The 14214-nt window shown below is 41.6% G+C and overlaps 1 protein-coding gene and 1 long non-coding RNA gene across 3 annotated transcripts in view; one reads left to right on the top strand and one right to left on the bottom strand.

Moving 5' to 3' along the window:
- LOC143109453 (uncharacterized) overlaps positions 1–14214 on the top strand; it is a 22194-nt gene continuing 7980 nt past the window's right edge. For both annotated transcript variants that reach the window (XR_012983863.1, XR_012983864.1), the window contains exons 1-2: positions 1–176; positions 352–406. This is a non-coding gene — a long non-coding RNA (uncharacterized LOC143109453). The remainder of the gene's footprint in view (positions 177–351; positions 407–14214) is intronic.
- Positions 11703–14214, bottom strand: part of rpl7l1 (ribosomal protein L7-like 1) — a 16550-nt gene continuing 14038 nt past the window's right edge. Inside the window, exons 4-6 of the mRNA XM_076272191.1 lie at positions 13274–13411; positions 12186–12295; positions 11703–12060 (exon numbers count right to left, since the gene is read on the bottom strand). Of these exons, the coding sequence (XP_076128306.1) occupies positions 11852–12060; positions 12186–12295; positions 13274–13411 (457 nt within the window). The 3' untranslated portion in view covers positions 11703–11851. The remainder of the gene's footprint in view (positions 12061–12185; positions 12296–13273; positions 13412–14214) is intronic.

The raw sequence follows: 14214 nt of genomic DNA, 5'->3' as shown, positions 1-14214 counted from the left end.
AGGAGCCCTACTGTGTCCTCCCACAGCCGAAGGAGCCCAACTGTGTCCCCCCGCAGCCGAAGGAGTCCCTCCAAGCATGGAGGCAACAGGAGCCCTTCTGAGTTCCTCCCAAGAGGGCGTTCCTCAGACTCCGAGGCATACAGCCACCATGGTGAAGTCAGAAAGGCCAATAAGAGGTGAGTCACATAGCAGCCACAAGTAGAAGCATACCACAAAGATAAACAACGTGTTTGACTAGAACAGTGAAGAGAGGATAAGCTAAGCTAACCCAGTCAGTTAATTGTTTTAACAGCAGCCTCTTTCTATTACTTGGTAATATTGATTGGTGTGTATGTGTGTGTGTCCCATCAGTGGCAGCCAGAGACTTCAACCCCAAGTGTGAAGGACTTTCCCATGTCAAATGCTAGTAAGTTATGGTTATGGTTATGGTTATGGATTTAGCAGACGCCTTTGTCCAAAGCGACACATAAATACAAAACAACATAATAATATTTAAAATTGAACAGGGAACAGATTAAAATGTAGGTCAAATATAGTAAGGAGAATAGTTGTAGTACACAATAATATCAATTCAATCAATAGCCTAATAAAAAAGCAATGTAAAAAAGGGGAAAGGCAATAATAAAACAAAAATGTCAATTCAATCAATAATATAAAAACAATGACATGCTAAGACTAAATTAAGGAGAATATCAATAATAAACAATAATGTCAAATTAATTAACAGCCCAATTAAAATAAAACAACATTATATAAACCATAACACATAAGCGCTTAAACAACTAAGTATATGTTGAATAGGAATGTCTTTAGACCCCTCTTAAACGACCCAAAACTACCACAGGAACGGAGAGCACTGGGCAGTTCATTCCACTAGGGTTGTGCCGATGGACGATATCATCGTCCATCGTGATGGTTGACAGGCATCACGATGGAAAGCAACCATCGTGATGCCACGCCCCCACATGCCAGTCACTAATTCCTGCTGTAACAGGCTAAAACATTAAAAAACAACTTTATCCCTGAAAATGAAATTGAGCCTACTTTAAAGGCTGTCAACCAAACAGTTATCACGTATTAGTCTACCATCTTGTAAAATAAAAGACTTATTAGTCTACCCTCTTATTCAAATAATTCCTGACTGTGACGTGAATGTGTAGCCTAATTGTCTTTTTGTAGCCTACATGTCTCGCAGGCCTATAGCCTACATTGGATGTAATAGGTAGCCTAATGTTTTAGCAGAAAATATAGATTTATTATTGTTAGGCTACGACTAGGACATTCTAGCGCTCAAATATTTTTGCAAGGCTACAGCGAGCGCCAAATGCGTCCTTCTCTGTGTTAAAATAAACCATTTCTTTCGTTAATTATAGGATCAGAAGGTAGCCTATTCGTCTTTCACTGTATGGCTTGTATTTCATGCATTTAGCAAAAGTCCCAGACAGCAGCGGAGTGGTAATCGGAATTCGTTATTTGTAAAAGTGTTTTTACTTTGCCCTCCTATATATAGTCTGGACTGCGCGATCGCAGCCCTTTACTTTCACTTCCCGCCGCCCTCATAGTCAGCATAGACGGTAGCCTGATAACGTGGGATGCTGCATAGTACTAAGATTTTAAACGAGTGACCACGATAGTAGTCTTAAGTAGCTTTTTTTCTGGGCCCAGCGAAGGCTGGCAATGTGTAATATTCCGCTGGTTGGTGCACACGCAAGTGTTCAGATTGATTGTCTATCGTCTTTCACAACAATTTTCTTGGAGCAGATCTTCCACACAACTTCGGTAGCCTGGTCAGTATGTCTCTCTTAGCTGTCCACTTTCATCAGGCCGTATAGCCTATATAATATATATATTTTTTTTTTTATAACATTATAAATGTATTTCTGTACAGACATAGGCTATAGGCTAATTAATTAGTGTTTACCACACTAACCCCCCACACGATATCATCGTCCATCACGATGTTTTACTGTACACATCGTCAAATGCCAATTTAGGTGACATCGCCCAACCCTACATTCCACCAACATGGAACCACTGAAGAAAAGAGTCTGGAATTAGACCCAGTTTTCATGACTGGTCGACACAACATACGCTCACCAGAAGACCGCAGTGGGCGGTTGGGGATGTAAGGCTTGATTATTGAATTAAAATAACTAGGAGCAGATCTAGTTAGTGTCCTATAGGCCAAAGTGAGAGATTTAAATTTAATTCTGGCTACTATAGGGAGCCAATGGAGAGTAACTAGGAGAGTTATATGTGTCCTCTTTGGCTGATTGAAGACCAGGGTTGCTCCAGCATTTTGAATCAGCTGTAATGATCTTGTTACACAAGCGGGTAAGCCAGCTAATAGTGAATTACAATAGTCCAGCTTAGAAATGACCATGGTCTGAACAAGAAGTTGTGTGGAATCTTGTGTCAGATAAGGTCTGATCTTCCTAATGTTGTAAAGCATAAACCGACATGATTTTGCAATAGAAGCTATATGCTCAGAGAAGTTAAGTCGGTCATCAATTACAACGCCCAAGTTTCGTGCCGATCTAGTTGGGGTCAGTGAAGTTGAGTCAAGCTGGATGTTAATCTGTTGGGGAATAGCTGTTTTAGCTGGAAACACCAAAAACTCTGTTTTTGAGAGATTAAGCTGAAGGTGCCGATCTTTCATCCAGGCTGAAATATCCTTAAGGCATGCAGAAATCCGGTGGGAAACACTAGAGTCATCAGGTGGGAAAGACAGGTAAAGTTGAGTGTCGTCTGCATAACAGTGATAGTCAAATCCATGGGAGCGAATGGTATCACCTAAGGAAGTGGTGTAAATAGAGAAAAGCAAGGGTCCTAATACTGATCCCTGAGGCACACCTGTGGTGAGGTCATGAGACTTAGACACCTGTCCCTGCCAAGACACGTTGAAAGAACGCCCTTTAAGGTAAGATTCAAACCAGTCAAGAGCTTTTCCAGAAATTCCCAGTTCAGATAGTATAGATAGGAGAATGTCATGGTTAACAGTATCAAAGGCTGCAGATAAATCTAGTAGAATTAATACTGATGACTGAGCAGAGGACTTAGCTACTCTCAATGCTTCAGTCACAGACAGAAGAGCAGTTTCAGTAGAATGGCCACTCTTGAAACCAGACTGCATAGGGTCTAGTAGATTATTCTGATGAAGAAAGTCACAAACTTGCTTGAAGACCACTTTCTCCAAAACCTTTGACAAGAAAGGAAGAAGGGAGACAGGTCTGTAGGTCTCAGTTGGATTAAGTGTACTTTTCTTTAGCAGAGGTGTAACCATAGCCTGTTTAAAAGAATAAGGAACTATTCCAGAACTGAGTGAAGCATTAAATACATGTGTGACTGCTGGTAGAACAGCGGGTGAGATAGACTGTAGAAGAGTGGACGGGACAGGATCTAATGGGCATGTTGTTGGACGACATCGCTGAAGCAATTGAGAGACTGCTTCCTCATCAAGAGGAGAGAAAGAGTCAAATGATGCGGTCATACTAACACAAGGCAAAGCCCTCCTTATAGGAGCATCAAACTGAGCACTTATTTTAGCAACTTTTTCAGTGAAAAATGTTGCAAAGTCATTTGCTGACAGTGAAGTAGTTGATGGTGGTGGTGGAGGATTGAGAAGAGATTTGAAAGTAGAAAAAAGTTTTCTACTGTCAGTGGCGCTCTCAATCTTGCTTTGATAGAATGCCTTTTTTGCAAGTGTAACAGTGGATGAAAAGGATGACAGCAAAGACTGGTAGTTACTAAGATCATTTCCATCTCGGGATTTACGCCATTTCCTCTCAGCAGCTCTAAGTTCCTTTCGTACTGAGACTATACTGTTCGTCAGCCATGGATGGCGAGGTTTAGAACAAGTAGGTCTTGAGGAAAGAGGACATGCTGCATTCAGACAAGATGCCAGTGTAGAGCAGAGAGCCAAGTGCCAAGAATGAGCTAGGAGTAGGTAAAGCAGATGTTACTAATGTTGCAAAATGGTCGCTTGAGAGGCTTCTGAGATTACGCCGGAACGAAATTATCGAAGGAGGAGCTGCTGGGTTATCCAGGAGACGCACAGAGAATCTGATAAAGTGATGATCCGATACATGTAATGGATTAACCAAAACGTTGTCTGTATTACAGTTACGTACCAGAATTAAATCAAGATCTTTACCAGCCTTGTGAGTAGGAGGACTGTGGACACGTGTGATATTAAATGAGGAGAGTAAGGACAGGAAGTCAATTGAAGAGTTATCCAAATGAATATTAAAATCGCCAAGGATTAATAATGGGCATGCATCCATTGGAATAGCAGACAGTAGAATGTCCAACAGTAAGTACTGGTAGAAGCTCTTAATAGTACGGTGGACAGCCCATAGAGCCCCATTGTGGACCCGGAAATGTTGAGTACACCAAAGTTTTATGATGGAAATATATAGTATGGGTTCCCAGCCTGCAGAAACTGCCGGATGCTAATTTGCATATGTTGGGCAATTTTTGTAATTGGGCTAATTAGCATAAATTAGCATAATAGCCTATATTGATCATATTATAAGAGCTGCTTGGCCAAAATGGACAATGTTAGAATGTTTTAGGGGTTACTGGAGACGCTGAGTCAATTTCTGACATTTTCAAGATTCAAAATCACTATTTAAACTTGGTTTGGTCACATTTTACTCTCATTAAGCTGATTTTGCTGAGTTTTTTGGTACAATTTAGACAGATTTTTGGAGGATAGGGCTGTAGCGATATACAGTAGGGCTGTAACGATACACCAACCAAACAATTCGATTCGTATCGCGATTTTTGACCCACGGTTTGATACGAACCTCGATTTTTCTTTTTTTGGATGGGGGGGGCTATACATTTCAATAGCCTACCTTAGAATACCAGAGGATTACAATGTAATATATCTGTATTATTTTATATCTTGATATAAAAAGAGAGAATACTGAATGTCTGATATTTATGACAGCACACTTTATGCAGATTAGCCTATAGCTTAGGCCTACTATTTCTATTACAACTCTACCAGATTCAGCTGTCTGGTTGAAGCCTGGAAATATTGTAAACAAAGTAGCATAGTTGGCTATCTTATCCTAGTCTACTGATTGGACTGTTCAGTTTCCTCACGTGTGTTTAAGGTAATACTGTCCTTGGGACAAGCCTTTTGGGAAACATTGATATTGAGATGATCATTCAGTTCTCACTGAATGATCACATTCAGTCCAGCAAAGTCTCTGGCACTGCCACACAGCAGGTGGGGTGCACACACCGCAGGAGCCCTACTCACCCTGGGGAACCACAACCACCAGCGGCCCAATGCGGGGCGTGCTGGCAGTCACCTGGCCTGTCGCCTCTCGTCCCCAGCTCCCTTCAGAGAACGCCCTCAGGTCGCACTTTCGCAGGCTAACACTGATATGGGAGTGATTACATTTTATTACCAAATCTACTTCATAGGAGCCCCAATGTACAGAATTAATAGCCCCCTGCCAGTCAATCAGAAAATAGTATTTATTGTCTCTTGCTAGGCAAAATAACATTGTTATGGCTTCTATGATCCAAGAGCGATTTCCTTGGTGTTGTTATTTTGATAACATTTATTTTAACTAATGATATAGAAAACATACCAAATTGCATCCTCATAATGTCATATTATTAGGGCTGTCAAAATAACTGATTAATTTTGATTAATTAATTTGAGAAAAAATAACTGATTAAAAAAAATAACGCAGATTAATCGATTCCGTATGACCTTTGACCCCAAGCCGTTCTAGTCAGTAACCATTAGACTGAAAAATGAAGGAGAGAAGAAAATGTGCTGCCTAGTTCATTGATCGGAACATTTACTTTTAAGTCGCGCATCAATGCAAAGAAATAGTGTTGACATAGAGGGCAGTATTAATTTGTTTTCATTGTGTTTTCATTAATCGATTGACAGCCCTACATATTATGCTAATACACTATGCACAAAAGGGCAAATTATCCCATGTGTGGGTTAGTAAAAAAAAGTACTTTTCATCCTGGGTGCATTCTGCTTTTTACAAGGTAAAACAGCATATTGCTTGAGATCTAGTTCTAAATACATGTAGGTTACACAGAATGTTACAAATTAACATTACAGTATGAAATGTGGTGCTTAATATGCTAATACGGCTTCATGTTTTTTCCCATTACAGTGTCACAAGGTGGCACATTTCCAGACATTACCTCATTGAGGATACATTGTTAAATAGGGAAAACCCTGTTATAATCACCCTGTTTGGATATTGTAGATACCAACTGTGCACCTTCAGTTAACTTGACGTGAAGTCATCCCATAGCCTAATTTTGCTCACTACCGTAAATAGAACCTAGGTTGTTTTTACTCTGGAGTTACGCTTTAAGAGGGGAATTTTTCCATGTGCGTAAGGGTGCGTATGTCAAAAAAAAGGTGAAGGCCACTACAAGGTGAGACACCATATTGCTCGAGGTCGGCAGTAGGCCTAGTTCTAAATACACGTAGGCTACACAGAACGTTACAAATTAACATTACAGTATCAAATTAGAGTTCCTTGAGAGGATGAGAGAAGCGTAAAGAAGGACAAAGGAATTGTGGCCAAATAGAACAGTCTTCGTTTCAACAGACCAGATGATTTTACTTCACATTGTCTGAGAGTCGTTCAGGTGCTTTTTGGGAAAATCCCGGCAAAAAATGGCTTATCTGTCCACTCCATACCATAAAGCAGTGGTTCTTAAACTTTTTGTCTGGCGACCCCACAAAAAAGTATGGCGAGGTCTGGCGACCCCACTTTCCCCAAACCCATTCTAAGTCCTTACTCAAATATTCCCCTCAAATGTTAACAACTAAATCAAGCAAAAACTAGAAAGCAAAGTCATTTGTTTTCTTTACTCCATATGAACAACATCACGAACAAACAATCACGATTAAACAAGTGTAGGCTGCCGCCATATCAGATCAGAGCGCTATGTGCGTAGCGCGCGCGCACACACAAGCACGCACACACACATACACATGCAGCATTAGGCCTACAACGTTACATTAATTATATTTATGGCGATAACAATAACAGTATTTTTTTATTTCCCTTTTCTGGTTTACTATCTTTAACAATTTCAATGGGAAGGGTGGGCATGCTTCCGTGAACATAGCAAGTTAATTCTAGGAGGAATGCTGCATACGGCGACACAGAGTTTTTCCTCCACGGTGCTGAGCCAACATCTGTATTTTGAGATGTCGTTTAATTTTGACAGGTTTTAAGCTCTCATTCGCCAGAACATCGCCGCAAATCACACATTGTGGGTGGTCGAGGTTATCTTTAACTTGGCAAGTGAATGCATATTTCAAAAATTCTTTCTGATAAAGCCGATGCGCCGTTTGTTCTTTTTTATTCTCACCGGCCTGTAGACTTGTCCCATCTGAGGATCACGGAGGAGTAGACGCACTGGTAGATGGCACTTCCGAGCTTTTGTTCAATTTTTTAAGCAGCCACCTGTCCATTTTGGCTAGTAGGCTACCTATGTTTTTTGTTTTGTTTTACTTAAAATAGCGGGAACAAGTTGAGTTTGCATAGTGGGAGCAGATTGTTTCTATCAGCGGACCAGTAGCCCATAGGCTGAACCAGATCTCGTTGAAAGACGAAAACATTTCTCGCTCTTCTCTTAAAGGTGCCATGTGTAATGTCCGTCAAAAAATCAATTCATACTCCACATTCCATAAAAGATGGGGCAGTATACCTCCAGAAAGTGAGTTGGTCTACCCTCGAGTAACAACCGAGAAACGTGTATTGCCGTTTGGCTGGCGGTTACGTTGCCCGCATACCGCCTCCCATGGCCGAAACTGGTATTATGACACCTGTCGGGCTGTGGCTAGTAATTTAGCATGCTAATTCAGGTTGATATCTCTACAGCACTATACCTTGTTATTTTTTAAATCACATCATCGCCCTTATTTCTTCTCATTCTTTTGATGCGTGTAGCTCATTTTTTGGATATTTTTACTTTAATTCTTACACATGGCACCTTTAACTGCGTGTAAATAAGAAAAAGGCAGAAAAGGCCAATATTATTTTCCTTTGTTTCACCTAATAATAATTTCAGACTGAATACAGAAAATAATTGGCAACCCCATTTGGGGTCGCGACCCCTAGTTTAAGAATCACTGCCATAAAGGCCTGATTGGAGGAGTGATGCACTGATGTTTGTCCTTCTTGTGTGTAGATTGAGGAGAAAAAAATGAATTGAATCCTTTCAGAGATGAGTCTGAAATATGTAAAATGTAGAAAAGCACTGTGAATACTCTCCGTACGCTCTGTATACTGGACCCTGCTCTATCTGTTGTTAAGAATGCTCTGCTTCTCCTCATCAGTGTAGGGAAAGTTGCATTATAAATTGCAGGGTCATAGGCTGCAGAGCTTGTAGGCTACCTTCTGACAGTGAGTGTCACATCTCGATCACTCACTTGGGAGGGCCCTTCACCTCTCATTTCCCTCTATTCTCCTCTTTCTCCTCAACTGCCTGATTTCTATCTCCTGTCTCCTGTTTTGGATGTCTTAAAACAACAAATCTCTATTGTCTCTAATTATCCATCCTATATAACATTCATATAGCTTAAGTTTCAGTGCAGGTTAGCTAACTGCATCTCCACTGAATTTCAACATTGGTAGCCCTTTCTCATTTCCTTTCTCACCTTCCCTCCTTCTCTTTGTCTGCTCAACTTCTGCTGGCTTTCCAAACATTAACTTTGTTGCAGCCTTTGTTCAAGTCAGGTGAATTAAGATTACTGGCAGAAATTAACAAACAGTCAAGTTTATTTATTTTGGACAATGGATTTGTGGGTATTGAAGTTTAGGCTATGTGAGCTGCGTTGTGTTCAAATAGTTTAGTAGCCTACACAGTCCGTGATAGCCAAGTCGACTCTACTTTCATCGACATGTTTGCAACGAAGTGTCACGTGATGGTGCGTTAATGCAAGGATAATTGTCTCGTCGGATATTCGTACTAAGTAAATGAAACGAAACTTGAAGAAAAAAATACCGAGGACATGACCTCGGTGTCCTCAATGGTAGTTACGGTCATGACCAAGATATATTTTCTCTAAAAAAAAATCCTATCCACTCCCCTAAACTCTAGGACCGCAACCAGTAGGTGGCGATGTACGGAGCCCGGGAAGGGTCACGTTGGTAAATATTTTGGTTTTGCGTTCCCTCGCAATACTCTTGCGTTCCCTCGCAACAACTTTTGCGTTCCCTCGCAATACCTTTTTGTGTTTCTCAGGATCAGGCCCAGGTTAAAGTAAAACTTAATAAAGTCCAGGTTATCCATAATGGTGACTGCAATCCAAATCAAATGAAGGCTAATGTGAGAGGCTGGAAATACAGAGCCATGTGTTTCAAGGGAACTCAAAAGTTATTGTGAGGGAACACAAAAAGTATTGCGAGGGAATGCAAAAGTTCTTGCAAGGGAAAGCAAAAAGTATTGCGAGGGAACGCAAAAGTTATTGCGAGGGAGCACAAAAGTATTGCGAGGGAACGGTTAACGAAGGCGAACTGAGCTAGCATGTTAGTTGCGCGTGTAAATCCTCACACCTCTAACCTTAAGAACGCTTCTAACCGCTGAGTTGGGAGCCTGGGCTTTTAGCTCAGTGGTTAGAGCGTTCGACTCCCATGCCGGTGTGTGTTGAGGTGGCGGGTTCGAGGGCCGTGAGCGGCGGACGAATTACGGCCTCTGTTACAAACTCAAAAGTATTTCGTAGGAACGCAAAACTATTGCGAGGGAACGCAATAGTGCAGTCTAAAAATATTTACCAACGTGACCCTTCCCAGGCTCCGTAGCGATGAGAGTACTTTCCCTCCCTATATATATTATTCAGTGAGGTGCGGTGGTTTATGGGATGAGTAGTTCCTTCGCTCAGAAATGAAAATGTATACAGTCTTGTTCCTTTGACTTTTTTGGGATATTCTCTTCGTTTTTTCACTCGAAATGATATGTTGTATGCTTATGAGTTACGCCGTAGCTGGTTAGCCCAAGACATGCTCTAAAACTCTTTAGATACGTCAATGAGAGGTTGTGCTAAATGCAAAATTAGCCACAAATCGCCTATAATACGTAACCCCAAGAAACTCCAGACATCATGAACACTAGTGGGCATTGACTACTGCCTGACATTGGGACAGAAAATCAGTGCTCAGAATCACCTGCATGGGGGCATGCACAATCAAAAACCCACAAATTGTGAAATGCTCCAAATACCAAAAAACCCCAGCAAGCCACCATTCGCGGCCCTTACTCTACCCACTATAAGGGGCCATACAGGAGTTTTGCTTAATATGGAAACCTGGGCTCCTGTGTCTAACAATAACTTACAAGATTGTCCACGGACAGGGCCCTCAAGATATAACCCTGACCCAGACCCAATTTTAACAACACCTCCACCCGGGCCGCTTGGAACAGGGGTGGTCACTCGGCCCTCTAGCGCCACCCACTGGCGTTTCCCGACAAATGGGCAATCTCGTCGTAAGTGGCGAGTGCAGCCGCACTCCCAGCAAGCTTTAGATGGTGTGCCCGCCAGGTTTAAACTGCTACTGCCCCTCAGGCCTTGCTGATCTGGAATTATTCAGGTCAACTAAGATTTTTAATGCACACACCCCTTGTAATTTACGCAACTCAGAAAGCATCACACCAGTGGCATTTCCGTCAGACAGCCCTCCAGCTGAGAACATATTTAAAGCTGCTACAGTTTCCTTCTTTTCAAGTGCTTTAATTTGTTCGAATTCGGAGGCAAGGTCGATAGCAGTCTCTAAATTAGCAGGTTTTGCATTTCGCAATTGCATCCGCACATCCCCACTACCGATCTTAGAAATGAATTGGTCTTTAGCTAACAGTGTGTATTAAGATCGACTGAGGGGTAAGCTTTATAAACCAACCTTTGCAGAGCATTACCAAAATCATGTGCTTTCCCCTGGTGTGCGCTCTCCACTGTGTAGCTGCGTTCGGTTCCAATCTACTTGGTTAGAGTGACCTAAATGTCTTCCCATAGCCTCCGGCAATGATTTATAATCACCACGGGCCTCCAGATTTAAACCCCAGTAAATTTCCCACCATTGCACCATTTGGCCGACTTGTTGTCTGACCAGTCGTTCCGGCCCCGGAGCCTGCACAGTCTGCCTGCTGCATTGTGTTGAGTAACTCCTCCTTCGATCCCACCGCTGCCACTAGTGTAATTTTTGTTTATATTGGTAGTTGGAGGAGGAGTTAACCACACAAACACAGGATTCACTTTTCATGGTTTATTAACAGAAGTTCATCAATACAACCCAACCTCCCACACACAACCACCCTGCATTCACACAACCCGCTAAAAACTAGCCCTCTCTATGGCCGAGTTAAACTAGGGGAAGGGACTGGTATTAATTGTTGGTATTAATTGGAAAGAGATGAATGAATTAGCTGACAAGTTTTTATATTACACTACAGGTGCTTGATTGCCCTTTTATGATGTCACAATGGTCTATGGGAGAAATTACTTAGTTTTTTTTAATATCTCACCTTTGTAAGAGGGTATAAAAATTACATTGTACAGTGCATTGCACTGCTCCTCTTCCGGTCCCTGTCATCTTGTGTGGAGAAAGTCCATACAAGTTGATTGAATGTTAATGTGTGTGGGAGGTCCATGAGAGATCTCATTGTTGAAGAATTTCATGAACAATTTACACCTTGCAATGTGAAAGTAAAAAAAAAAATGTTTTATTGAAGATACACATTCCACTCCCCATAATTCAATCATCTGACTATGTGACTGGAAGGGAATTTTGCAATAAAATAGCAAAAATAACATAACATTTTCCAATGAAAAAGTGTTAAGAAAGTCCCTTTAGTTCAGTTGTCTTATAACTCTGTTGATGTCCTCTGCTCGTGGTCCAGCATCCCCAATTTCTTTCAAGAGCCCAACCTGGTCTCTGGCTGCATGGCGAGCCACTGACAACCGGAATGGCAAGAGGAAATTACTTGCTGCCTTGAAGTTCTTTCCAACCGAATATATTTCATGGATGAGGTCTTCCAAACAGATGATTCCATGTTTACCTGATGATTGAAATTAAATTTGACAATTTCATCTGGAGTATTCCATATTCTAATCAGCATATGTGTGGTTGCTTTATAGCAATCATTTAAAAAGAGTTTTAAAAAGAGAAGGTGAATAATCTTACCCATATGTTTTTCAATGACAGTGTTGTCAGTGAGAGCAACCTTCCTTTTATTGATCTTTGCTTGTCCTCTCTTCAAGATAAGTTCACGGACCGATTTCAAATTTGGAAACCTTCAAAATGATAAATTGAACTGATATTAGTCAAATAAGGGTCAATTGAAATCCAACACCTTCAACCAAAAATAGTGACAATTCAAACAAATATTAAAACATTTAGCCCATGAAAGCCAAAGGATAATAATAATTATACTACCGGTAATGCTAATGAAGATCCTCTGTAAGAAATTCCATGATGAATGGACAAAATGGCAGGTGTTCCAAATGTTCACTCTTTCACTCACTCACTGTATTGTTTACTAGGAGACTAACTGAGGGTGGGGTTGGGCACCGAAATCCAGTTCTAATATGGCACCGGTGCCGACACAAACAGTAGTAACGACATTGAATAACATAGATTTCAGTGCCACTGATCTGTTTTTTTTTTGTTTGTTTTTTAATACTGGGAATCAATGCACGTCATGCGCCATCTGTAACGTCTTGCTCTGGTAGCACCATCAGGGGCAGCCGTGGCCTACTGGTTAGCGCTTTGGACTTGTAACCGGAGGGTTGCCGGTTTCAACCCCGACCAGTAGGAACGGCTGAAGTGCCCTTGAGCAAGGCACCTAACCCCTCACTGCTCCCCGAGCGCCGCTGTTGTTGCAGGCAGCTCACTGCGCCAGGATTAGTGTGTACTTCAACTCACAGTGTGTTTCACTAATTCATGGATTGGGATAAAAGCAGAGACCAAATTTTCCCTCACGGGATCTAAAGAGTATATATACTTATACTAGTATAGCATATCAAAGCTGAAGAAATCTGTGGGCTGCGCATTGCTACCGTCTCTGATGTGAAATAAGTTGATCAATATTTTTACTCATCTCAATATGTAGTTATAGAAAACATGATGTGAAATCACACATTCTGTCAAATGTTATTATTGCCTTTCGTCAGGTTCTGACCTTGCTAGGCAGTTTTATCAGCAGTGAACTCAACAGTACACTGCAGTACACAGTCTCAGGGAACACCAGAATACATTTATAATGAACTCACCCCCAAGCAACATATGGCTCAATGGTCTTCAGCATCTTCAAAGATGATCTGTTGATTCTCATAAAAGTGCCGCTGAAGATCTTGCGAAGTCGAAACATGTGGAGGACTTTCATAACTTTGGGACTGACACCTTTTATCCTACAGGTAAAATAAGATATTTTAGTTATTACCTATTCAAGTCTGTACAGCTACATCAGAAATGGCTTCATAAGCTTAAAGGAGAAATCTGGCCAATTTTAACACGGAGCTGTTGATCATGTTCATGGAATACTGTCGGTCAGAAAAAAAAACGTGCTGTCTGACGCGAGTTAGTCGGCTAGTGGCTAAAGCAGCCAAAGCTAAAGCCAACTTTACAAGCTAGCTTATGGGGGCATATTCTAAACTGTATACTTTTGTGCCTCCTAACAGACTCAAAATGTCGTGACAAGTGCTGTGCAACATGAACAGGGTCCTTACATGACACCACTGTGCATGTTCAACCCAATAATTGTGAAGGAACAGTATAAATCCTGTGTTTGCAGCCTAGGCTGTCAGCCTACCGGTTTCCCTCCGTTGCTTCCTGTAACCTAAAGTCCATACCAAAGTCGAACATTCCCCATTTCTACGGAGTCCAAACGTTAAGTTTATGTCCACAATAACGATGATTCAGCATTGCAATGTTTATATATTACTATGAATGACTAATGTCACGCCTGGCTTTGCCGTGCTGGGTGTGCTCACTCCACCTTTGATAATATGTTTGGGCGGTCTCTCTCCCCCCAGTCTGAAGGGGGAGCTGTCTGTTTTCAGTCGATCTGGTCTAGACAGCAGCTGATTGGCGGGACTGTTTAAAACATCTCCTGCCAGTTGTTCGCTCTCTGCCATGCACACCTGCTTGGCCCTGCTCTGCGCAGTGCGTCTGCTCTGTTCCACTGGGCTTTGCTCTGGCCTCCATGCTGGCA

The sequence above is a fragment of the Alosa pseudoharengus genome, unplaced genomic scaffold (genome assembly GCF_046254945.1).
Source record: "Alosa pseudoharengus isolate Yale_2024_CS ecotype anadromous, Long Island Sound unplaced genomic scaffold, YU_APseudo_1.1 YU_APseudo_1.1_scf_7, whole genome shotgun sequence".
NCBI classification, from domain to species: domain Eukaryota; kingdom Metazoa; phylum Chordata; class Actinopteri; order Clupeiformes; family Clupeidae; genus Alosa; species Alosa pseudoharengus.
The sequence above is the reverse complement of the archived record's forward strand: the minus strand, read 5'-3'. Positions and strand labels throughout refer to the sequence as shown.